Genomic DNA, 25,901 nt, shown 5'->3' with positions numbered 1-25,901 from the left:
ATGTGGGAATTAATGGAAGGGGCACCTTGGAACTTAGGAGTGGGAGCAACACTGAACAAGGCATCCCTTTAAATTCTGGATCATAGGAAGCAACTGGGCAGTTCAAGCCCTATCATACTCCTACAGCCAGAACCTCAGGTTACTACTCAGGTAGTAAAAGCCCTAAATGTAGGATCTGGCACATCCAGGCAACAGGACAGTGGTAGGATCAGGTTATTCAGGCTGATATCTTAAAGCCTGTTTTGGTTAATGACACTGCTGGGGCCATCACACTAGTTATACCATCACACCAGTGGGACCAGAGCATGCTGAAAACTCTGCTGCACAGATGCAAAACTAGTTTTACCAGACTCAAGCACAGCTGCTCACAGAGGTTACAGCTACATCTCCCAAAAGTCACAGCTCCTTCAGGTGAGTGCTTTGAGAGCTTAGAATAAAACAGCAGCTGTAAGGACACTGAAGAGTAGCAGGAGGATGCAGTGTAGCCAGGTCACTAGGGCCAGCCCTCAAAGAAACCAGCACAAGCCAGTGGATTTTAGATCAGCATTTCAGCCCTTCACTTTAGGAATAGAAGAGGGTAGACCAGTAGATCTGACCTTTGGAAAGGGCAGGGTGGAATAGGTATTTTCTTTTAAACCACCCCAGGAGGAAAGCACCAAGTGTGTCTTGATGTGGATGAACAAACCTCAGCTCATGCCAACCCTAGTCAGGACTACTTAGGATAAAGGAATAAGCACAAAATGGCAAAGCAATGGCAACTGCAGCTTCTTGCTGTTCTCTGTGCTGGTGCTACCCTGTGTGACCTTCTCAGGCAAGAACAACCTCAGTCCTATTTCAGTTATGAAACAAAGCCTGTCAGGGTTTGGGCTTTTGTTATGGAGGTACATTTTGTGTGGGGGAGGGTTCCCTCAACTCTGACCCATACAGCAATCTGAGGTTGGTTCTACAAGTTAAGGAGACAGAAACCCAAAGCCTGGAAATCTGCCATGTTCTCACAAATTCATTAAGGTGCATTAGCACTAATGCTGTTTTTGCAAGAACACACACTCTTGTGAACAGCAGCTATAATCTGGGGAACTCTGTCACAGCAGAGGACAATATTAAATAGCATGGTTTATCTGCTGCTTACTTTCCAGACACCTGTGATGATATTTTAGCATTGTTCACTGTATTCTGAACTCTCCTTGGAGAGAAAAGTCACTGGCTGCAAAAATAATTTCCCCTGCTTCATGTGCCATTTTCTGTTCAGTTCTCCAAATTTCTTGCCCTCCACCGTCTCCAACTTGCCATCAGGCATCTCCCAATAGATCCCTCTCACTGTTTGCAGCTCTGCAAGCCAGAATAGGAGTGGAAATGATGTCAAGCCAATGGTTATGTGCACCCATGAGAGGCTATTCCTAACACATCCCAAGTTAGGGGTATACAGGACTCTGGAGTGCTTTTCCAGATACTCTCAGTGCATCAATTTGAAGGAAAGAGTGAGATTGTAACCCTATGCAAACAACTTTTTACTTTGAATCAATTGTTAAGTGCTTTTACACTTGATAAAGGTGTTAGCAGAACAGTCAAAGTAAGCCAATATTTCCATTGATTTGATGGCTATATCATTATCTTAAGTTCATTTTTAAATTTCTTTTATATATAATTGATCTGATCTTGCAACTTTTTCAGAGAAACTTGTTTTCCACACAGGGGTCACAACAGGACCACTTAGCACTAGATATTCTTTTTAGGCAAAAAACCAGTTCAACATAATGCTTTTTCCTCCTCTTTTTTCTTTTCATTTAAAATAGACTAACATTCTTCACAGAACCACCTTCTCTATGCTGCACACAAAGTGCTCAAATGTCATGAGCAGTAATGAATTCAGGGGTTTTCTAGTCAGAAGGAACAATCAACACGTTGTTTTCTTCTGCCTTCTTCACTGGGTGCTCATACTGCAGGGAAGAACAAAAAAAAGGTAAGAAAACATCACAAAAATGTATACAAATATTGAAACTGCTCAAGATAAGAAATTGCAAAGCTTCTGGAAGTAGTTTTAGACTCAGCTCTTAATTCTCAAGCACCAACCCTGGAACAAGTGCTGCAGGATGAGCAGCTGCCATGACACAAGTGCTCCTTTCTCAGCCCTGCTGTCTTTAAGTGTCCTTGCTCAGGAGCACCTGTGTCCCTCAGCAACTCAAAGCTCATAATGGAAACTTTTCCCTTTGCAAAGGCTCAGGGTTCCAGCTTTAACTGCTAAAATATACAAGCCATTGGTTTTCAGCATCTTTTCTAAAAATCCCAGACCCAGTCCACTGTGGTGACCCACATAGTTGTTCATTCAACACAGGGAGCTTTCTCAACCCTGTGAAAAACAGGCACATGGGATCCCACACATGGCAGTAATCCATCAGCCTTAGTGCAGAAATGCTCAGCTCTCAAAGCCATCATATCTGCACACAGACCTGGAACAGCAGCAGTAGCAAAAACACACATCCACGTGATGGGGTGAACCAGATGGAAACTAAGCATTGCATGACAGTTAGCAAAGTGTTTGTCCTAATTTACAAATTAAAACTGGGGCATATACTAGTGATTAGACTCTGGAGAGCTTAAGAAGTTCAACAGAATATTTAACCAGGATGTAAGTTAAAGATACTATTTTTTAAAAATCAAACTTGAATAAATCAAGGCTAGAAGGCACCAGACCTAAAGGAGCAGATGAGAGAACGCATGCAAAGTGTTGTTAGACTGCAGAGCCCTTAGCCACAGGCTGTCATGATGCACAACTCCAAGGGCAAATGCATTGAGGGTCATGAACTACACAGAAACTGCCCAGATTGTGAATCCAGGAGAAACATCACTACCTGATGGCCCTTGTCTTTATCTCCTCCCCTAGGCAAACACTGTTTGACCTCTTCACCTCAACAAACATTTCCATCTCAATGCTTTCAGTGCATCAGGACCAGAAGTCCCACAAAGAACCAGCCCCACAGATCAGCCAACCAAAGGCTTCCCCTCCCAGAAGCTTCATTTTCTCACTTCCAGCACCAGCCAGTCAGGGCAGAGCTCAGTCCCCCATCCATAGGGACCTAAATTTGTATCACACATACCGTTGTGTTCAGGACAGCATCAGCAAAACTCTTGGCCGTTTCACCCAGGGCTGAGTCAACTGATTCCACTCTGAAAGAAAAGTGATCTTAGCTGGTTTTCCATGAAGCTGTTACTGGTGAAGCTTGAACAAATATATTTGCTACCAAAAATAAACCTGAGAATGGCAGGATTTTGCTCATCAGCATTTATGCCACCTGTGTCTTGTATACAGGAAATGATCACCTCTTTCCACCTCCTCTGACCCCTAGACACAGTCATGTTGAGAGGGTGTATTGCACATTGTTCCAGATCCCAGTACAGCTCTCCTGAGCAAGATTCCATTCCTGCACAACTTCTCATACAGAGTTCCCTCATTACATTCTAATTCCAATTGAAAACTCTCACAAGGCTGAAAAAGCTCCATCAATGGACACCAAGTGAAGATGCCCTACTAGGTTTAGAATCTTTTCCCTTCTATCAGCAAGAGTACCACACCAGCCTAACCAGTGCACTCTGTGACCATCAGAGGACTTGTGAGCATGCAGGACAGCTGGCAGAGACATACCTTTGCTTTTGCTCATTGCAGAAAGTATTCAGTTTGAGTAGCTGCACATTCCAGAAATCCTATAAAGATCCCCAAAGAAAACCCCTGTTACCTGGGAAGGAGCACCCTTTTGGGCTGGCACACGAGAAGCTGTACACACCAGTGCATCCTTCTCCATGGCTGCCAGAATTTGAGTTTCCTTCTCAAGGTTGGCAAGCTCTTCAACAACAATCTTCTGGAAGGTCTCAAATTTATTCAGCCTAGTTATGGAGAGCAGAAACAATTTTGCCACTTCAATGTGCAGTCACACAAGGTGGACAACAACCCCTTCAGCACCAAACCTAACTTGAGGCAGAAGAAAATGACACTGCTGATCTAGATGGGACAGATTTGTTCTTGGATATGTCACAGAGTATGGGAATAACACCAAAGTCACACTGCAGATAAATATGGCTCAATAGCCTGTCCCAAATAGCAGCCAGTGACAGGGAGAGAGAATACAAATGAATTCCTAGCACAATACTTGTACTGCATACTCTCCCAGCCTGCAGGGTATTCAGCAGAGATTTCCTGGGCTGAAGGCCTGTTTAAGGCCCCTTCCAACCCAAACCATTCTATTACTCCATCTTGACACAAACAGTCTCTCTGGATTTTCCTGCCATGGATTTAATATGTACAAACAGTGTTGCCACAGGATGCCAGCAATTTCTAAACTTTAAGAAAGGTTCTGGTTGCAACATCCTTATTGACTTTGCCACTATTCCCAGCTGCATTGAGGTAGGAAAAATTTGGTACAGCCCTGCATTCACTATCCTGTGACCCTGGTTGGATCCAAGTTACTTACTTGGCAACCAAACACTGAAGCATCTCACTGCCATTTACCCATATCTTCCACCACAGAACATCACATTTTTTTCTTTTGGAACTCAAACTTCTCCACGTACCTTAACGACAACAAATTCTGCTCATAGAGGTCCCATTGATACCAGGGATTTTTCACTTAAAAGACTACTACCTCATACTACATTTGATCCAAATCCTAAGAAATGAATGTGTAATAGATATAGAGGACTGATACATCTTAAACTGTACTTGTAAGTTTAAGTATCTCACTTATACCAAATCCATAAATATTAGAATTTATTTTTTTATCTAGCTCTTATCTAAGAAATTCGGGATCTGAGAGATCCCTTTTCTTCTCCACTTCATTAAGCAAGTCACAGCCTGGCTTCTTTCTTAAAGATTTAGAAATAGAAGCTACTAAGTTGAAGACAACCAGAAGACAGTCCAAGGACTGCTCCATCAACTGCTTGTAACTCAAGCTTGCTTTGCATGAATTAACCCATCCTCTCATCCTACAGGAAAATTAGGATCAATCACAGGAGTTATACTTTTGAAACAAAAAAAAAAAATTACACACATAAGCTATTTTGCCATACAAACCATAAGTGCAATAACCAACTGTCAGGTTGGCCTTCCCTGTTAACCAAAATTGACACAAAACTGAAGCTGTTTTCAGCCAGCACCAGACCACTTACCTGCACTGGTGTATCTGGTTCAGCAGGGCAGACAAGTTCTTCTCTGAAGATCTCAGGGCATCCTGTGTGTTGCTCTCAATCCTTTTGTACCGGGACTAGCCATGGAATGCACAGTTAGGGATAGGCAATGGCCCAAGCCAAAACCTAGCTTGCAAAGCCTTCCCCTGGAAAACAAGTTCTGCAGGTTGCCATTCATCTTAGAAGAAACCATCTTAATCAAACCATCTTAAATCAAATTTAATCTGCAGTAAGATGACACACATCAGTGCTGCAGATACAATCTGATTTAATTCAGTCAAAGTAGTTACACCAACAAGCCTTGATGCAACACATGTGACTTTCAGGGCAGTGTTGTGTTAGGAAAAACCTCATTAAAATTTCCTTTTTGCCTTCCCTGTAACACTTTTCAGAATATACAAGTTCTGTAAAATACTTCTAAGAGCTCAAGACTAACAGACACTGCTGCCAAAGCCCTACTCTTGAACTAAATACAGGATATTTGCACCAACTCTCCCAGAGATAAAGAGGTAATTTCACATAGCATGATCAATTGCCACACATGTTGAAAGAGGTCACATTACCCAGAACAATTTCTTCAGTTGGCCAATAAAGCCTTCAAAGGCAAAAATCACTCCTGAATCACTCAAGTCTTCATGAAGCATCTTGGAAAAGAACACATCATCTGTGCTAGCATCCATTTCCTGACCTAGGAGGAAGCACATGCCCAGTTAGCACCATGCTGGAAGATTTCCTGGAATATAAACCTTCCTGCTGCTAAAGGGATTGTCATCCATGTGAGCAACAACTTCTTTTACAGAGCTGGAATTTGGGGCTGCTTCCTCTAGAGCTCACAAGCAGGAGGGAAACTGGCTCCAAAATCCCCAGAGAAATACTTGTTAGAGAGCAGCAAAGAGCTATTTACAGATACTAAGGCAAATGCACAGAATAAAGGAAAAAAAAAAAAAAAAAAAAAAAAAAAAAAAAAAAAAAAAGTCAGGGCACCACCATTTTCTGTCTTCTACTTATACATTGCAGGGAAAGCCTGGTCCTCTTAGTGCTCAGAGCCAGCAGTATTTTGGAGTTACTTTGTCCATTACCTGTGTGCTTTTTTTTCAGCTCCTGTGTTGGATGTTTTTTTAATAACTCTGGAAAATCATTGTTCAGATAGACTAGAAAGTGTGCATGTCATGGAGCAGCTGACTAAGTGGAGCCTAAATTTCCTTATTCACACTTCTACACACACAGTATCCACTGTCATTGGCAGTGCTGCAATAGCTCCTGCTAATTTTGACTTTTGGAATTTGGAAAAGTTGGCCTCTCTACAAATACATCTCTTCAAGCTTCCATATGACTATGATTTGTACCACAAGAAAAAAAAAAAGCTGAGAGCACTTAAGCACCTCAACTTAGTTACCAACCAGATTTTACCTTTCTGGATCTCTACTTCCTCTTCTACTGAATCAGAAATTTTCTTCGATGCATGGTTAATCTCAGAGGGCAAGTGAATTTTCTCCAAGCTAGAAAACTTAGGCTTTTTTTTGATAGTGCTATTCAATATATCTAGAAAGAGAACAGAAAATATTTCAGAAGAAATCTGTTCTTTTGCATGAGGTACATGACAGTGCCTGCTCAAGGAGAAACCACCACTGGAATTACCAATGCTACAGAAGAAAAGGCACCTCATTTTATGGTCTGGCATCACATAGGACAGGATAAGACTTCATCTGCAAGCATCTTCCCTTGCAAAAGCAGGGAACTAGGCTGCCTAGTTTACACAGGTATTTGGAAAGCTTCCATGTCTCCATCTTAAAGATAATTTCCTTTCTTGGCTTTCTACTCTAAACATCAAAAAACTCTGGTGTCCAGTTTCTTCCCGTTCCCTTTTCCAACCCAAGTTCTCAAACTGCTCATGAAGAAAATTTTTGAAAAGAAAAATCAGATCAATCCAAACAATTCAAACCAAAGCTGCAGCCTCTACCTTAAGGCAAATTTGTTAAAAACCAAAGAAATATCCCCATCCTTTTGTCTCACTGTGCACTTTTTCTGAACTCAGCAAGTTGTCTGTTTGACAAATCATCTCCCTGGAGTCTCCATGGGGCAGAATGCAAGGTGGTGGGGTCCAGAACAGGGGGGACAGTCAGACCAAGGGAAGCATCCTGGAGTAGATTTTTGGGTTCACAGAGAGAGTTCAAATGCAGTCAGAGACCACACCTGAAGTTTTTGAGCATAACCCTGCTTGGGCCTTTGCATGGCAACAACCCCTCTCCAATTGCAAGGCTGTACAGCAAACAGTGACAAAAATGAAACATTATTGCAGTGAAGGTGCATTCAGAAAATGCTGGATGGGTATAAGATATACTGGGTACACAAAGAGAGCCAGCTCATGAGAAAAGGGATACTTTTGTCCAAGACCAAAACCTCAGTGACTCACTTCATAGGCACAACAGTAACTCAGACTCTTAGAACTACATCAGCACTGAGATTATTAGGACGAAAACAACCCCATTGCTGCTTGACTTGCTTGAAGTTCAGTTGTTTCCAAGCACAAAGACTGTGGTGCACTTTTTAGTTAGTTTGTGAAAGTTCAGTTTCATTCAAAAAAACGATCCTTAAGTGCCATTTACCTATTAAAAAAGCAACAGCAGTATAAGCATTATCCAAGTCCCCATTTAACAAATGCTTATAGCAATGGTTTACATCTATGTTCTCAGGCATAAAGAAAATCAATAACTTGAAGGGATGCTTATTTTGTTTAAACTGAAGTTGCAGTCCATTTCTGAAACATTAAAAATTATCTTTTGTGTATGTCTTGGGTCATTAGCTTGTAAATTCCCACCTACACTACAAGTTCCCCTGTAATCAAGGACAGGTTTTAAGAGTTAGCAATGAATTCAGGAACGTGTGTAAAAGCATCTTACTACAGTCTGTTGTGATACAAAAAACAGAGAAATGAGATTCAGGGAAAAAAAAAAAAAAAAAATAATCTCAAAAAACTCAGCCTTAATTTGTCTCTGAAAGAAAATAACAGCTTTGGCACCACCTCTTTCTGCTTTTAGCCAACTCTTCCATGTTATCAAGAGTAACAAACCTGAGTCCTTCCTCTTAGCACTTTCTTCCTCTCTCGATGATTTGCCTGGTGTACCAGGAAACTTCTAAGGAGAGAAAGAAAACAAAACAAGAAGGTGCCCACCCTGAGGACAAGCTGCCAGGCACTTGTCTAGTCACAGGAAGCAAAGGGACAAGGTACACTGGCTTCAGGTAGAGGTAGCCTGACAGCAGACTGGAAGGAGGCTAAGCACTGCATTCTGCACCTGTGTGGGTTTCTCCACGCTGCTGGAAGGGCTCCTGGCAGACACTTCAAGTAGCATTGGACTCCCTCCAAGGTCCTCTGAGAGTGTTTCATCTGTGTGAGATTAACAAATGACACAGAGTTTGAATCCTGCACTGACCAGAAATCTCAATTTAATGACACAGAAATAAAACCCAAGCCCTCTACTCTCTTATCTCATCACAAAGGCAAGAGGTGGCACCTCGGACTCAGTCCAAGGGCTGCTTTCTTGGTGGTTGTCAGTTAAGTGCATTCCTTCACCTCTCAATAGCACCATCTTAACTTCTCTTTGTACAAGAGAAGATCTACACAGACAGTATCTACCCCTCAGAGCCATTACAGAAAGAAATATCACAAGGCGAATATTTATGGAAAAAAACGTGAATGAAAAATCACAAAATCAAAAAGAAAAATCCACTACCAAAATCTCATCCAAAAAAGTATAGACCCACACATATCAAAACTCTTCTAATGCACTGAAGATTTAAATAAAAATACCAGCAAGATCCACAGTGGGTAAATCATCTCCCTTGGAGCTAAATGTGCTTTTTTTCCTTGGCATCTCCTTTTGAGCTCTTTGCCTTGATTCTCCCTCCTACAACAAAACCAAGTCTAAGCATTATCTAAACATTACTACAGAAGTAGGGGTTGGGGTGTTGTTTTGGAGGGAGAGTTTTGGATGACTGGTTTGTTTTTTAAATACAGTAAGAGTAGATATAAATTTAATTTATGCCTAATATATTGATGGCTCTATCCAGCACCAAAGGCGACCTGGGCCCTGAAGTTCAATGCATGCAAGAATTCTCCCTTTAGGCATTGGATATGTACATTTGATGATGTTTTTCATAAGCAGAATAAAAGAATTGTAATCAAGAAAGAGAAGTTTCCCAGGGGAAAATAAAAGCACTACTAGTTCTGGAGATTTTTTTCCCCAGACTTTCTGTATTTCAAGTATGTATATACAAATACATACACACACACACACATACATATATTTGATATGCAGCATTTAACATTTGTTTCTGTGATGTTTACCATGCATTCCTAACACCTTCTCTATTAGATCAATATCTCAACAGCACTTAGCAGACCTATCTCTCCATCAGAACATTCGAGAATTAAAATAACATCAGTTTATTTAATTCTCACTCATTAGTACACATTTTATATCCATAATGTTTTTTCAATCTGAGGCACTAAGGCATAACACATTCTTACCTTTTTTGACTCGTAGTCACTGCCACTACTTGCAGAAGATACTGGAAGCACTGCAAGAAGAAAAACTACCTGGTAACTGGCAATGCAAAGTGTGTACTTTACCCAGTTAACTGAGTTAGCCACAATGCAAACCTCTTCAGTTTTGGTTTTCTAGATATTTACAGGATAAAACTTCTCAACACTTCCATTAAGTTTCAAAAAAACACCTTTCTCTAATAAAGACAGATGCACCAATGCAAACATACACAACTCACTGCAGCCAGGGCAAAAAAAAAAAAAGGCTCAGCATCTTGTCTGACAGTCCTCAAGTCCCAGGCAAGACATGTGGGCTGACACTGGAGTGAGAACGACTACACTGGAAATCCAGTATAAAGAATAAATTTGAAGCTCAACTTTCTTTTACTTTCTAATCTGTTGAGAACCATCTCAACATCTCCCTGAGCAAGCATCATTTCTCCATGAGTGAGAGAGAAATATTTCATCTCATTCAGGACAATTTGGTTTCCATTTGGTGGTGACAGCAGCAGAGAGCCCTGGAGCATGGCTGCAGGGGAGGTCTGCTCTTGGTCAGTTCTCCCACTCAGGAGAGCCAGGATTTGGTCAAACTCTCCTTTCCCAAATCATCATAAGCATTTGCTTTTCTGCAGCAGAGTACATCATGCATAGCTAAGTGTCAGTAGGGGACTAAGCTTACCTTTTAATTTACTTCTCACCGTGTGTCTTTTTCGGGTATAATCAACAGATTTTGGCACCGACTGTATCTGAGAGTCAAGGATCCAGCTTTTCTCACTCTCAGCAGGGCTTGTATTCTCATTGTTGCTTTCAGAGAAAAGATGTTTCCTGTAACTGGACTAAAGATACAATTAAGTCCTGTTCACTCAGAAGCCCCTCAGCTATTCCATTTCAGCTGCTTCCAAGTTATCCCACTTCTTCCTCCCCACAGTTTAACATGTAAAGCTGTGAAATCTGCCAAAACAATCGCAGCCAGCTGTTGAAACAGCTGTATAAAAAACACCAAGAGGCAGATGCTTGCCTTTTGCCAGCATGGGGTTTTTACAATATCCTCCCTCATTGTCTTTCCCTCTCTCCTGTGCCTAAAATAAGAGCACTCTTGCAAGGAGAAAAGCCTCAGTATGTCTGAGCTGCATCCAGCAGCACATCAGGGGGGAACAGGTAACAAAGACAATTCACTAGCTGGTCTGGCAGGGATGGTGCATCCTGAGCACTGCTTTCAAAATGAAAGACATAGCATTTAGATGCTACCAGAATTCCTCCACCTCTGCTCTGGGTAGGCCGTAAACTTCAGCTTCTTTATGGGTGCAGCAGATTTGTACAGGTAGAAATATACAGCATTCAAACAGGCAATAATCACAGGCTCTAGGGATGCAAAAGCATAGACAACCTACCTGCCTTCTCTCAAGATTGTTTGATTCCTTGCTCTTGCTTCTTGTTTCATAAGTCCTGCCAAGCAACACAAAGACCCAAATTTAAATAGCAAATGTAGGAATGACACACCACAGCACTGTGGAATGGACACGGACAAACAGAAGTGGCAGGAGGCTCCTTGAGAGTTCAGCAGAAGAACCAAACTGTTAAAGAGCATACAACAGCCCAATTTTTTCTTTGCCTGAATTTCTAAAGTATCAATTCAGGGATATCTAGACTTTTTAAAATAAAAATCGGCACTTTTTAAAATAAAGTCATGTGCATACATAGAGGTGACAAGTCCCTGGAAGCTTGCTATGACTGGAAGGCAGCCAAAGCAAGGCAGGGAGTTTAACCATTTTTCAAAAATTACATCAGTAATTTTGCCATATGGTCAGGAAAGGATGATTTTTAAGAGTTAAAATCTTATTATTGTCAAAGTTTACAGGAGTCACTATTCTCTCCAGTAACCTTTATATTCTCAGATACCAATTTAAATATTAGTATCAATAACATCCACAGAGTGTGGCAACTAAGCAAGGAACTACTGTATGAGGAAAGTCACACAGCCTTTTGGATCCTAATGTAAAAGATCTTAACAAAAGCTATCAACTCTTATTCACATAGCAAAAGCTTCATAAATACTGAATGTGTAATCTTGTACCTCTGACTTCGTGAAGAAGTTTTCTGGGCAAGAATTTTTCGTTTGGCTTCAGCAACCTGAAAGCAGAGAGTTGTCTTAGAGTCCAGCTGCCCCATAAAATACTCTACATATTGAAGATATATCAGAATTCAGAAGGGAAACAGATTGTAAGTCCTGCTCAGAAATTCCACCTTTTAATGGAATGGGATTTATTGATAGAAACAGTGTCATAAATTATAACAGACAAACATTTGAGCCTTAAGCAGAGTTCCTTTCTCTTTTCCTTTATGAATGATGTTCATTTTAACACCAACACCACAAGTCATGTCATTTGACTCAATCACTGGCAGCAGCACTGTAGGCACAGTGCAGGGCCCCTGGACAGCCCTGGAACAGGCTGCTGGAGCAGAGTGCCATGGAGCAGGGATTTATGCTGACACCCAGTGGCAGTAGCAAGGATCGGGCCACGTCCAATTTATAGTATAGAGAAATTTGGGGTGCTTCATTCAGCACCATTGCCTCACAATTAGCAGGTGCCAGTAACTGCCCCTGCATCAGGAAGAGGTTGAAAGCCAAAAGGTTTGTCCTTTGTCACAGCCACCTTGATGGAAGACATCAGGAACAAGTTCACAGCTTCCTGGGAAAGCCCGCACTGGGCAACCTTTTTTTTTTTTTTTCAAGAGTCTGCAGATATAAGTCAAGCAGAATTTCCAACAAAAGTTTTGTGAGGACTGAGTTTTTAGCCAGGAATTCCCAGCTTACAAAGCACAGACTGAAGTGGATTTCAGTCTCTTCTGCTTAGCCTTGGAGGACAAAGCGGATGCTCAGCAATCTGCTTTTGATATTCAGTAAAACACAGAGGCTGGCCTTCATCACATCCCTTGGCCTCACTGAAGAAACAGCTCAAATGCCTGTTGGTGTTATGATGCATTACCCACCACAAAATTCATATAGTTTTGAGCATCATCACTCAAAAAAAAATTCCATTTCCACCATACAGAGAAAACAAAACCAAAAAAATCTCAGATTCCCAGTTGTCTGTCTTGCTATAACAATGTGTCCATCTTTACAGCATTTCTGCAGCAAATTATGTCCCTTGCTTGAAGTTAATACTCCATTAGGTTCTGAGCTTTTGTCTCAGCTTTACCTTTTCATGACTTGGGGAGTCTGAGTTTTCAAAGTCATAGAGCTTCTCTCTGCAAGACAATGTGAATACGGCAATGACACATAATAGTGAAGAATCACCCTATAGAATTTTGTTAAGGGTAGGGGGGTGATAACATGGTTTCATTCTGAGCCCCCTCTCCTCAGATACCTTATATGCCTAAAAATACTGTTTTCTAAGCTTCTAAAAAATATTTGCTCCTTTTCTACTTAGTCTTATTGCTGTCTATCTTGATTCTCACCCTTTTAATAGTATCTCTTTTAAGAAATATTCAGAGCATATCCTATTTTATGTAGAGGGTGTCTTGTTCTCACATCACTCATAATAGTACATGGTAGGAAGAAGCAATAAGTGGAAATACAATATCAGAAGCATTTAAAAAATTATATTTCATTTCCTTTTGAAAATTCTAGTATTTAATATTTGTTCTCTAATCTCTGTATATATCTAGATCTTGTTTTCATGTCTTCCAACATTTAAACTGAACGGTACCTTTACAGCTTTCTCCAAATTGTAACTATTTCAAAAAAACCCTACAACAATTGCTCAACACGCAGTGCATCTTTTTACTAGTAAAAGAATGGGAAGACTAAAGAACTGAGATCCTCACCAAAGCTTCCCAAAGGAAGGTAACTAATTTCCAGATGAAACACTAGAGGGAGCAGAATGACCAAGCTAAGAAGTTCTTCACCTCTGACTTCTACACTGCTACTCCTGTTTCAAAACTGGTATTTGCTACATCTAATAGTCTTAAACCATACAAAACAAAAAACTTCATGAAGCCCTGCATCAAGTTTTCTTTTTCTTACCTACAGTTAGTAAAAAAAATTCATCTAAGCACTTGGGGTTTTGGGAGGTTTTTTGAGGCTGAAGCAGGACCCCCATGTAACCAGAGATCCTCACACACAGCTCATTTGCCATCCTGCTCAGCAGCAGGCATTAACTTGAACACAACACTTGGCAGAGCACAGGAGGAGGGCTCAACAAGGCAGACTTCCAGTGCCACATGCTGCATATGGCCACCAAATAATCAAGTGTTTGTCCCTGAAGTGCCCCCAGCTCTGAATGCAAGCAGATAGATGTGTGGGTGTGAGGGAAGGGGACAAATCAGGCCATCCTGAAACCCTAGGATACATGATGCCAAGGAACCAGGACGATATTGGAGAAAACTTGAATATTCTTGAAAGAAGCTGGCACTCAGAACTCAACTCACTGGAGGATTATGGCTGGGCAGGGAAGAAGCCAACATGCCATATCATAGTATCACGGGGTAGAAGGCATTTTTGGCAGACTAGGGTTGGCCTCTGAGATCTTTGTCATTTTGGGGACCCAAAGGGTCCTACAGAGACAAGTTATGACCCTTCATGGCCTCAAACTTGTTTTACTGCCTGTTCTAGGTACAGTCAGGCCATCCCCCATGGGGACCTCCTTCCTCCCTGAGTGCAAGAAAAGGTCTTAAATGACTTGGTACACCAGTTCCAGGGTGGGCACAGGGCTTGTGTGTCATACCTGCCTCCAGCCCTCTTCCTGGCCAAACTTGTTTTCCTGTTTCTCTTTCCGCCGGTAGCATCCTTTGGAAAAGAAGAGTGTTGCAGGATCTAAAACAACAATACTCATAGTCATGTGTGATTCTAAAGCCTGCCAAAAGCAGAGAAAAGGTGTGCCAGGAAGCTTCCTCCCTCCCTCTACAACAACTTTCCAGGTGCAACTCTGAGCTGCAGTACTTTCCTACCACAAAGTATGGGACTCCCAGAGCTGAAATTGGGGGGCCAAGAGGGTGAGGGGCTGAGAAGGTAGTTCAAAAGCTTTGAATTCCCTGTGGGCATGTACTACAGGCAGTAGAAAATATTTTTAAAAAAATCTGAAACTAGCACTTGGAAACATAAACCCAAGAAAAAGTCTAAAATGTGATTTCTTATCTAAGCACCTAAGCTCAAAAATACTGCTTTGGGAATTTAACTTCTCACATAGTGCACTGACTTATTTTTTTAATACATGGACACACCAATAGAATTCCCAAGTGCAACTACAGATTACTTTCACTAACTCAGTAATTTACCAGGTTGCAAGTTCCTACATGGGAGAGCCATTAGAGCCCAGATACAAAACTGAATAAGCACATCTATAGAATTTCAAGCCTTGCTGCCATTCAGGAAGCAAACATTCCCTCTTGAGGGGAGCGTGCAAATCTTGTGACATGCAAGCATGTCCCACACACCACTGTACTCCTGGACACAAGCACAATACATTGCTTTAGGGCTGTATATGTGGTGAATAAACTCCAAGGAGCTTAAATCACTTGGCTGGGCCCCTCTAGAATGAGGCAGCTGTTGCCTCTGCAGCTCACCCCTAGTGCTAAGCAGCACAGAACATCAGGTCTGACACTGTGGGCTCAGGACACCACCCAATGGCACAAGTGGGTCAACCCATCCCAGCTTGCTTCTGCAATTCCACCAGAATGTCTCTTCCCCACCCTGTATCTCTTCATCAGGAGGACCCCCAAGCCATGTACCTTTGACAGAGAGTCGTCCATAGGTTCTTCCTCTAGAGGCTTCTCACTGGGGACAAGAGGACATGTGAGGGAGCTGCTCATCTAAAGACCAAAATGTTTGTGAAGTACTAAAGGGGAAAAAAACCAAAAAAACTTGCACCAATTAGCACCAAAGCAATGTTTTTACACATAGAGAAGAAAGGTAATCAATAGGTCTACAGAAGTCCAGCTCCTTATCTACAAGAAATTCTGTCCTGCAATGGTCTGGGAAAAAAGGTGAATTCAAGCCAAGGTGAATTCAAATTCACACCATCTTCCACAAAGTCATAGTGCTCATTATGAACAGGCTCACATTTGGCAAGCTCAGGTTTCACAGCTGAAGTTTAACTCTCTGTAAATCAGCCCAGTAGCTCACCTTGCATTTGGACTAAATTCATGATGAGAAAAAAAAAAGTCACACGAAGGCAGCCACCAATCTAGTAACCAAACATCACTGTTCAGCAACTCCAAAGTGCTGTAACTCCAGGCAAACAGCCTTGATGTCCAGGTGGCAAAACAATCTTCTATTTAATAATTGATGAAACAACCTCAAAATTGCATGCATTAAAACCCCAGGAGAAAAAAAAAACCCCAAACACACACACACATAAAAAAAAAAACAAACCCACAAAAAAGTCACTTTGCAACTTTCTGTCTGCAAGACACTCACCTGGGCTTAGCTTTCATTGCTGGAGATGGAGTTTTGGCATTTTTTTCTGAAGAAGGCAAGGAAACTATAGTTTTACCCTCTGGAGCTACTGTGAAACTTTATCTACTTTTGCTGTAAGACCCACAAAAGCAGAGCCTTCAGCATGTCACCTGGGTGACATTTAACTGGGTCAGACTTAAGGTACTGAAGGGAGCCATGCCTGACCTTGGTTAGCATCCTCCAGGTCAGTCTGCTGGCTCACTGTGACCATGGCAACACCAGGGTCGACCATATTCTGCTTGGAGACATGAAACCATGAACAAAACATGCATGTGATCAATAGAAAAGTGGGGGCTTTCAGGAACAGATTTTTTAGCAGTAGCCTGTGGCAAGAGCTGCATGGCAGGTTCCTCATTGTCTGCACACAAAAACCTTTTAAGCTGTGTGTAAGTGACACTATGGGTTTCTCACTAAGAGCATCTCACTGTCCTCTTATAAGAGGAAGTGATTTTTTTATTATTATTTTATTATTATTTTTAAAGCAATTTTGCCAAAATTGCAGCTCTGGAGACTAGTACTTGATCTGAATAGATACAAGCAGTTTTCTTTGAAAGAAGGTTTTAGTCACACCTGTAAAAAAAGCAGACTGGAGGATGGGAAAAGGGGCACAAAGACTGCTCCATCATACACCAAACACTTACTGTTACAGTGCCTGTTAACTGCTGTCTGTGCTGAGAGGTTAAGTTGTCTTTTTGAGTCTCCATATTTTCAGAGTTTGAAGGATCTTTCTTCCTCTGTGCATTAGAGGGCACAGGTGTTTCTGCAGAAAAACAACCGGGGTGAGAATGTCATCCCAATAATTTTACACACTCACTACCCCCTTCTTTCCCTTCCCACACATGCATGCATAAATTGCAGCAGTACAACCTTCCAGGCACATCTCAAGCTCACATTTAACAGAACAAACCAAAGTATCTTCAAAGCACCCAGTGGAGAACTGCAATGCTAAATAAACAACATGCAAGCTCATCAATACTGAATGAATACATGCAAGTTTATCATCTCACTACTTGTATTGCTGTGTTGACTCCTAAGCTCTGCAAAGCATGGAGCAAGCTTTTGGGTCTGACTAAAGCATTTATGTTTCCCTCCACTGAATCTCTGTCAGGCACTGCAAAATTTGTTTCCCTGCAGATTAACTGCCTTCTGCCCTTTGTACTCCTTGACTGCTTCAAGTATCAGTGCCCACCTTGCACCTCTGTGTGCTCCATGGTGGGCACTGACAAAGGAACTCCTAGCTCATCTGCATCTCCAGGAGCTGGAAGACTTCCATTCTAGCTGTTTTTAGGCTGTAACTAGAGGAAAATGGGAAGCACTACTGAAGAAGTTACTGCCCCAGACATTTAGAGCTAGAAGTGGCTCTCAAATATTCACCTGGAGAAATCTGAAATATGCAGAAACTTAGAGAAAAGTAAAAATTTCTTTTTAACATTGTCACAGAAGGAATTGTACCAATACCAAGAGCTCTTCAAACCTGTTTTCAAGACAGTGGGTGGTAGCAGTAAGAAGAGCTGTGATTTCACAGCCCTAGAAGATGTGGAAATATCTGTCAAGCAAGTTAGACTGAAAAAGGATCCACACAAAAAGTTATCACTTTAAAACCTGAAATATAGCCAGTTTTGGAGCAAGGACAAATCCCAGCCTTTAAAGTTAAAAGATCACCATACAGGGAAAAAAAAAAAAAAAAAAAAAACAAAAACAAAAAAAACACTTCCAAAAAATTTGACACCAAAGTCAATCAGGAAACGCTTCCTCAGCTCAAGACCAATTTTGATTATGCACACCCCTTGGTTTTTTGCTGTAAGCATCTTTTCCTTAAGGCTGTGACCTACTGTTTGTGGGGACTTACAGAAGAATTTCAGTGCAAGAGAAGGAAAGAAAGGAGTCACTTTCTCTTTTTCTTGGCAAGTGCTGGGCTTAGACCTTTCTTTGGGTCAGACACAGAAATGACATATCTAGATTCCAAATTACCTCAACAACCACTGAATTTAGAACACAGTAAAACTCTGCCAAATGATCCTGGAAGGAGATGCCTTGCCTGGCAGCACAGGAAGCACCACCATTTTATGATGGAAAACTTAATTTGCCCAGTTCAAAGAAACACAAAGCATTGGCTGTAGGGTGGTGAGAATAAGGAAATAAAGACTATTCCAGGTGCAGCTAAGAGCCTGTCCTGCGTTAAGATAGACAGCTACATTTGTAGCTGGAGCACACACAGATACAGCCCTGCAGCACAAGGTATTTACAGCAGCAGGTCACCTCCTGCAGAGGAGCAAGGACAGTAGAAAACTGAGCTTGGGCATTGCTTTTTTTTTGTTGTTGTGATTTTTTTTTTTTTCCTTTTTTTTTTCTTTTTTTTTGGTGGTTTTATTCTTGTTTGTTTTAAGTGAAGTTAACTGTAAGCTGTGGACTACAACTGAATATGACTATTTGAAAACAGATATTTAAATTTAATGAAATAACACAATTTAAAAATAATAAAAAAAAATCACCTTCTTCATTCTGCATGGCTTCCTTCCCAGTGTGAACAGTCTCATCTTCAGACTCAACTATCTGTTGATTAATATCATGTGAATTAATATCATGTGAAAGTGGTCTTAAAAAGAGTAGTCTTTATCTAGCAAAGTCAGCTAATTAATAACAAAACTAACAGTTGCTAATTCCCAGCAACAGATCAGTGGATAGTAATTGAGTTGATCATTTTGAAAGGTCTCAGCTCCTTTAAGGGCAAACAACAACCACTATATTATGGTTATTTACTCTCATGTAAGCTTTTCTGCAAACACTACAGACTGTGTATTAATTACAAATCAAAAATTAACTATGTTAACATTTGAGGGGAAAAATAAATCACACATGATTTATGTTTTTACATTAACTAGTACAAAACCTTGAGGTTTTAGAAGTACTCTATTCTTTGTCTTGGACTCCTGTCTACAAAGTCAGTCTAAGACTTACATTTTCCAGGTTTTTGTGTAACAATTTGCTCATCCTGTGCAATGTAACACTTGGAGCCATATATAAGACCCTGTCCATACTTAAAGTTATGCAATTAAATGCCATAGGCTTTATTCTCTACTTCAGAAACACAGGAAAAGTTCTAACACAAGGAATTCATTCACAAATCATTTTAACCTTCCAGCTTTTAAACCTTAAATTTGAGTACCTTGAAACTTCTTTCCTAAAACACCTAATTTCTCTTCCAGGTCAAAGCTTAGAAAATCTATATAGACTGTCATAAATCCACAGTGGGAAGAAAAATAAATAGTAAAGAGGCATAGAGAAAAAGAAACCACAGGACAAATCCCACAAACCTGAATGGTTTTGACCAGTGTAAAATACAGTTAAGAAAAAACCCCAAATATTAAAGCTTACCATCAGTTTTTCATCTCCCAGGACTTTTCTAAGTACACTTAATATTTCAAACTCAGCACTGAAGATCAGTTTGACTTTTGTTACTTCTGTTTTGTTAAGAACAACAGGTACCATCAACAAAATTTTAATGATCTTTTTTCTATCCTTCTCTGTGTAAAAAAACAAAAAAAACAAAAAAACAAACAAACCAACCAAACAATCAATTACATTTGTTTTGGATCAAGACACTCTTCTCTTAACCCAAAAGTATCTGAGTAAGTGGGATTTTTAAAACAGTCTTTTACATCTTGTCCTTGCATTTCCAGTTACTCTCTTTGCTCATTTCTTTCCTGTTGAGCCTTGGTGATGCTGCTCCCCAGGACACCTACAAGCTGACACCTCAAGCTGTCCTGCTTGGGTAGGAGGGGAGGTCACTGTGCAGAATGGGCTCACACACAGCCCAGCAAGCAAAGCCAGTGCAGGATGACCAAAGGACAAGGCAGAGAGGAAGGACAATAGACAGGAAAACCTTGGTGAGGGTGGGATTTTAGGTTTACTCCATGCGTCTCATGAAAAATCTTACCCTTCAGACTGTAACTGTTGATATTTTCTTTTGACAGCCTCACAGAGTCCCAAAGAGCTGCCTTTGAAAACCAAAGCCATGGTGTCAGAAGGGCTGAGGGAAAGCCCACTGGCTTAAGCTAACCCAAGGCCACCTGGGTTTTGCTGTTACCTCATCACAATCCACATAGAAAGTCACACTCTGGCTGCCAGCATTGAAATCAATCCAAAACTTCTCCAGTTTCTCATCTGATGGCTTCTTCACCTGGGGAAGAAGAGTGGCACTCTTGTTCACCAAAAAAGCCCCACGATTTTCTTTAATGAGACAAAACTGGAATGTGTTACCCTACATAGAGGTCTGTACATACTACAGAATCAAGATCACCCTGTGGAGTGCCAGCCCACTGCTCACCCAACCACACCCATGTCAGACCTGCCTCTACTTTGGCCGAGGGAGAGGCAATGCTCTCGTGTTGGTGCCAGGAAAGGAGTGTGGAAGCTCTGTTTCTGAGCATTTGAAATCATCAGAAGCAGTGGAACCAGCTGCCATCTGCATGGGTTTTATTCAATATGACCATCAGGAATGGTGCACAGTTCATTCAGCTGGAGAGCAGGGAAGTAAACTGCAGGATCTGCAATTCCTCTCCAGGGGCATCAGGCTGATCTTGTTTTCTGGCAGTCTGGAAACAGCTCTGCCAGAGGACTCACTGTTGCCCTGTCCTGTTTCTTTTTAGAACTCTCTTCTGTCATCACCATGAAGAGGAGCATTGCCTCTATCACTTGACTGATACAACAGCAAAGTCAGCAGCAGTGAGCTGGGAGCTAAGTGACAAACAAGCAAACTTCCCAGTTAGAACAGAAGGTTACACTCCACGCTCCAAGAAATCTAGCTTGTCCATGACAGAGGCACAGAGGGAAAAACCCCAAGCATTTACCACAGAAAGCAACATTTCAGCAGCCATAACACTGTAGGGAAGGTGTGAGAGCTTTAAGGGCTATTACCTCATTCATGTCAGCAAAAGCAGATATGCAAGGAAATGAGAAGACTCTAGAAGAAAAGCAGATTTCACATGATACATTCAACATTAGAGTCTGACTTCAATTATTTCATTTTTAATAAGATTATTAACCAATCTTACAGTTCAAAGAATAATTTAAAATTTTCTAAAAGTAAATTGAGCTTGCATAAGCTAGAGACCACAGTATTTTAGTAGTAATGCATTATCTTTATTGATTTTACTTTCAAAGGAATCACCATAAAATTGCATAAAATTTCCTTCTTAAAAACAGCTTCATTCTTCACATGCGATGTAAATATCTTTTTTAATATAAGCCACCCCATTTTACAATTCTATTTATTCCCCTCTGCAGTAATGATGGCACCAAGTTATTCTGTTGGTTCCCAGCTTACCTTCTTTTATCTCCAAGCCGTGCATTTAGTAGGTTAAGAAATTTTCTGCAGTCCTTCAAGACAAATTACACATTATTTTAAAAATCAGGCTACTCTTCCTTTGCAAATAGTTATTCTATTGTGTAGAATAACTATTTGCTTTGTAACCTCTACCGTGCAATTAAAAGCTTTAAAATAGTCAGTGGGATGCCAAAGACCACTAGGAAGAAACATTCCATTTACTACAAAAGGTTGGACCCAACTTAAGACCAGTAAGAATTCAAATATAAACCCTGCAAAATAACTTATTTATGCATAATTTATATTTTTTTTATTTTACTTTTTTATAGGTAAAATAACTTAGAAGTATGAGCTATTTTAACAATGCATCATTTAATATTTACCATTTTAAAGGGGGGGGGGGCGGGAAAGAAAGTAAAACACACCATCCACAAAAAACTTTGTATATTTATAAAATCAGCTTTGTAGGAAATTCTTGCAAGGACACCCTGGCTTAACTCAAGCAAAACCAGCCCCTATACAGACTTGTCAAGTATGTTGGTTTCAAAATAAGGACCCTCACCGTCTCAAATTCTCGATCCTTGATGTCTTTGAAAGCTTCAGCAAGATAACTATCTTCAAACCACTGGTGAACAAGGTCATCTCTCCATTTTTTTATCATTAACCTACAAAGTGCTTCTGAAAGGGCAACCTGAAGGTCATAATCTGCCAGGTAAACACAAGCACAGGATAAATATCATCCCCCCGACATAACAGAGGGTTATAGCATTGCTGCTCCTGCAATTTTATACTCCAGTCACATCCATTCTCTAGCCTCAGTTTCCCCTAGCAGAACAGGGGAGGGCAACAGCCAAGTGTTGGCTCAGGCATCCTCAGCCCCCCAGCTCAGTGAGATTGAGGTAAGGAGAACTGCAAAGCACAACACACAGGAGTGCACTGGGAGATGTGCTTGGGGTTCGGGAAGGGGATGAGAGCAGAGACTCATCAATAACCCACTAGGATTAGGCCACCTTCCATATACCATGGCAATACTCTACAAAGTGTTATTATTAAGGTAAAATGAAAAAAAGATCTTGCTCAAGATGCCATTCACCTTGTTAACTTAATTTTCCCCTCATCACGGCAAAGCAATTCAAATTTAATTTTTTTCTGTAAACACATGCATAAAGCTGACCTAACTACTTTTCTACATAAATCAGTTTAGCCTGTCTGATTAGTCAATATGCATTACTAATACTAACCAGAAAGAGTTAATGCATTGCTGCCTTTAACTTTTTTAATTTATATTTTGTTAAAGCGCATCTGACTTCCCTCCCAAAAAACAACTCTTGGCAAGGAAACGCAATTTAAATTATAATTCATCTATAATAAATAAGCAGATGAGGTAAAGCCAGAGAATTTCTTACCACCAACTTCCAGTATAGTTTTTGCAAGGTCTTTCCTGAAATAACATAAAGCCACAAGTTAAAATGGAAACAACTAGCTCCTAATGCAGAGAATAGAGTATTTAGGTACAGAAACTGGAGGCAGAATCACGTACGTGAGCAAGCATATCTCCTCCGAGAGAGGGAACTTCTTTCTCTCCTCCCGTGGGAGACTGTCAAGTATAGAGTTGAGGGTCCTCAAGGCCTTTTCCCCCCAGTAAGAGAAGGGGCAGAAAACAAAGGGAAATAAATCAAGAACATCGTTTCACATCTTTCGTCTAGTTACACAAACTTTCACACAAATGTATCCAAGTTTCTCCTCACAGTAAGAATCTTACCTCCAGATGCAGAGCACAGCCAAGATTTGTTTCTGTCACTAGGCGCCCTAGTTCAGGCAAAAATAAATCCACTAGCTCTTTCTTCCCTAGAAAAATAAATCAAAAGGTACAGCTAGAAATTGGCTACTATCCATATAAAAATAGTTGAAGCAACTATTTCAAGTTTGTTGTGTTGAAGGAGTAAGAATATCCCAGCTGTAAGTTCATTTTAGAAAAAAGCTTCCAGATATCTAATCCTAGACAGAAAGGGGAACTGATAATTTCCATCTAAAAAAATGCTCCAGATACCCAGATCAGAAGTTAGTGTAACTATTTAAAGAGGCACAGAAAGGGGAAGCTAATTACTAGCCACAAGAGAAAACCTGAATATACAAGTTTTGTCAAAATCAACAAAGTAAACCAATAAAGTATTAACTAGAAGATGCTTGTGCCACTCTGCTCCCACTAGAATAAGGTACAAGGACAATTAAGCTCACATTACTGGACCCACAGTGCAATGCTTCATTTTTACATGGATTGTGAGCCTGGATGTCTGGTCACAGAGGTATTATCTGAAAGCACCTTCTCCCTCCTGCTCTAATGTAAAATCAGCTGCAGCCACAGAATAAAACTGCTGCTGAAATGAATGAGAGACAGACATCCCTCTGTCAAGTTAAGAAGGCTGAAGGAGTTACCATGTTATTCTGTGGAGATGCCTGCCTTCAGCAAGGGAATGACATCTGGTGCCAGAACAAACAGATGTGCAAGGACAGACTGTCTAGACTGAACTCCTTTCAGAAGCCACTTACTCTGAAATTCTTGTTGCTGACCATTTAAAAAGATACCAGAGATAGATTTTTTCAGCATGTGCTAAGAAAGAAAACAAAGAGATAGAAAAAGGTTTTGTGCTCCATTATAAGTGTTAATGAAAATTAAATGAAGAGAAATAAGCTGGAGAATTAAAAAAAAAATGCAGAGAGGAAGAAGTACAATGCTGAAGAGCAAATAGAAAGGAGATAGTTCAAGCAGAATTAAGAAATATGCTCCCAAGATTAAGATTCAGGATATTGAGGAACGGAAAAAAAAATATTACTGACCTTCATTACTGCATTTGCAAATCACCTGATGGAAAGAGTAAAAGAAGCCTTCATTAACACACCACCACCCAAGAACAGCAATACATGAAGTGCCAAGATGTTTATGCACACCTTCCTCACCCCCCAACTTTCAGATTCTGAATAACATAAAGCAGTAGTGTACCCACATCATAAAAAGCCACCTGACCCAGGTATGTCACATATGGTCACCCTGATCATACAGCTTGGCAATATGCAGGGAGGGTAAAGGTAGCCAAGCACCCACTTCCCCAAGAGATTTCAGCAGCACTTGAGAGCACAATGCCCACAGGTTCCCTGGAAAACCCACATCATGACACTGTTCTCTTATTTTTATTACACAGGCAACGAGGCTGGAAGCAACAGTTTGGGGAATAAAGCTAAAAAGCACTCTTCCTATTACAAATGTTACATCACTAGGCCTCTAACATCCTTAAAACCATGAATATTTAAAGTTGAAACCTAAATGAGAGTTGCAAGCAAGTTAGGCCATTCTTTAGAATTAAATCATCTTTTTCAAACAGAGTAGGAAAAAATTGTCAGGACCACCTCAGCAAACATGTTTGCACATAAAGTGCAGTCAGTCTTTAAAACTTGTGGGTTTTAAAGAGAGCTTTGACTCACAAGCTTTTATTCACAAAATGCATCAGAATTTCTTGCAATTTTTTCTACAAAAACAAATATTTTAAGTTAGAAAACGAGAAAATGCTTCACCCAAGTGTGTCAAATCTCAGTCAGATCCCAACCTGGAGCACATTCCTGGACACTGCCCAACCACACCACCTAGGCTCAGCCCTAGGGCACCATGTCCATGCAAATACTTATTTTCTGACAGGAAATTGTTTGTGAACAATAGCTATCTTATCCAATAAAGGCAACCCTTCTGTCCCATTAAATGTACAAACATACCAATGCAGAATCAAAGAAGTCTTCAAGCAGTAACATCAAAAATTTATTCTCATTTGGGCCGAAGACAGTCACAAATGCTCTTGCTCTTTCAAACCAAGATACCAGGTAAAAGTTAAAAGAATAAGTTAAAAACTGGGAAGAGGAGTTAATAATCTGTCAACTATATAAGTCTAAAGAGTTTTTTACTCTTTAGAGTAAAAAGAATTTAAGAAATCTCTTTAAATTTTTGAGTCGCGTACTGTGTCAAAAGCTACATGGCTTTAAGGAGTTCAAATTTTGCTAGGAGGACATGAAAAGTGCTATTTCCCCCTTCCCCCCAATCATCCTTTTATTCTCCTTTCTTGTGCAAGACACCCACTCATGATGCTCAGACACAATATTTGCTTCTAGTGGCACCAAAACTCCTATAGACATTTCCAGAGGACAACAACTCCCAGCAAAATACTGTAATTTTTTCCAAGCTTTTTCAAGGTAAATATGTTAATACTTCATTATTTTAAACATTGCATAATATCACACACAAATATTGAACTAGAAATCTGTGCTCCACTGGAAGTACAGAGCTCAGACTGGAAAAAACTTATTAATTTATCTCCATACAGGAATTTTGAGTAACTGTATCCCTGATAAGCACA

At 40.5% G+C, this 25,901-nt stretch overlaps 1 protein-coding gene across 1 annotated transcript; it reads right to left on the bottom strand.

Moving 5' to 3' along the window:
• Positions 1-1,576: 1,576 nt before the first annotated feature.
• SYCP2L (synaptonemal complex protein 2 like) lies at positions 1,577-25,302 on the bottom strand. The gene is made up of 32 exons (XM_056484883.1): positions 25,267-25,302; positions 24,340-24,364; positions 23,264-23,349; positions 23,042-23,130; positions 22,908-22,942; positions 22,064-22,206; positions 21,502-21,554; positions 21,093-21,138; positions 20,263-20,355; positions 20,113-20,173; positions 19,551-19,699; positions 18,668-18,728; positions 16,823-16,935; positions 16,341-16,410; positions 16,137-16,182; positions 15,449-15,494; positions 14,446-14,534; positions 12,919-12,967; positions 11,793-11,848; positions 11,110-11,164; positions 10,398-10,554; positions 9,704-9,753; positions 8,984-9,080; positions 8,469-8,560; positions 8,246-8,309; positions 6,586-6,717; positions 5,739-5,863; positions 5,158-5,252; positions 3,780-3,879; positions 3,641-3,699; positions 3,096-3,165; positions 1,577-1,937 (listed from the first exon to the last, which is right to left on the bottom strand). Exons 1-32 carry the CDS (start codon positions 25,300-25,302, stop codon positions 1,878-1,880), a joined length of 2,502 nt encoding a protein of 833 aa, XP_056340858.1. The 3' UTR covers positions 1,577-1,877.
• Between the last annotated feature and the right edge of the window lie 599 nt (positions 25,303-25,901).

Source organism: Oenanthe melanoleuca, chromosome 2, assembly GCF_029582105.1.
Source record: "Oenanthe melanoleuca isolate GR-GAL-2019-014 chromosome 2, OMel1.0, whole genome shotgun sequence".
Taxonomy (NCBI): domain Eukaryota; kingdom Metazoa; phylum Chordata; class Aves; order Passeriformes; family Muscicapidae; genus Oenanthe; species Oenanthe melanoleuca.
The sequence above is the reverse complement of the archived record's forward strand: the minus strand, read 5'-3'. Positions and strand labels throughout refer to the sequence as shown.

Excerpts from the sequence above, each read along its gene's own strand:
- SYCP2L (XM_056484883.1), bottom strand. The coding sequence starts at position 25,302 with ATGTTACTGCTTGAAGACTTCTTTGATTCTGCATTG. Across the intron at positions 16,936-18,667 it reads AGCCATGCAGAATGAAGAAG|AAACACCTGTGCCCTCTAAT; the intron begins GTGATTTTTTTT and ends GTTTTTCTGCAG. Across the intron at positions 1,938-3,095 it reads ATGCTGTCCTGAACACAACG|TATGAGCACCCAGTGAAGAA; the intron begins GTATGTGTGATA and ends TCTTCCCTGCAG.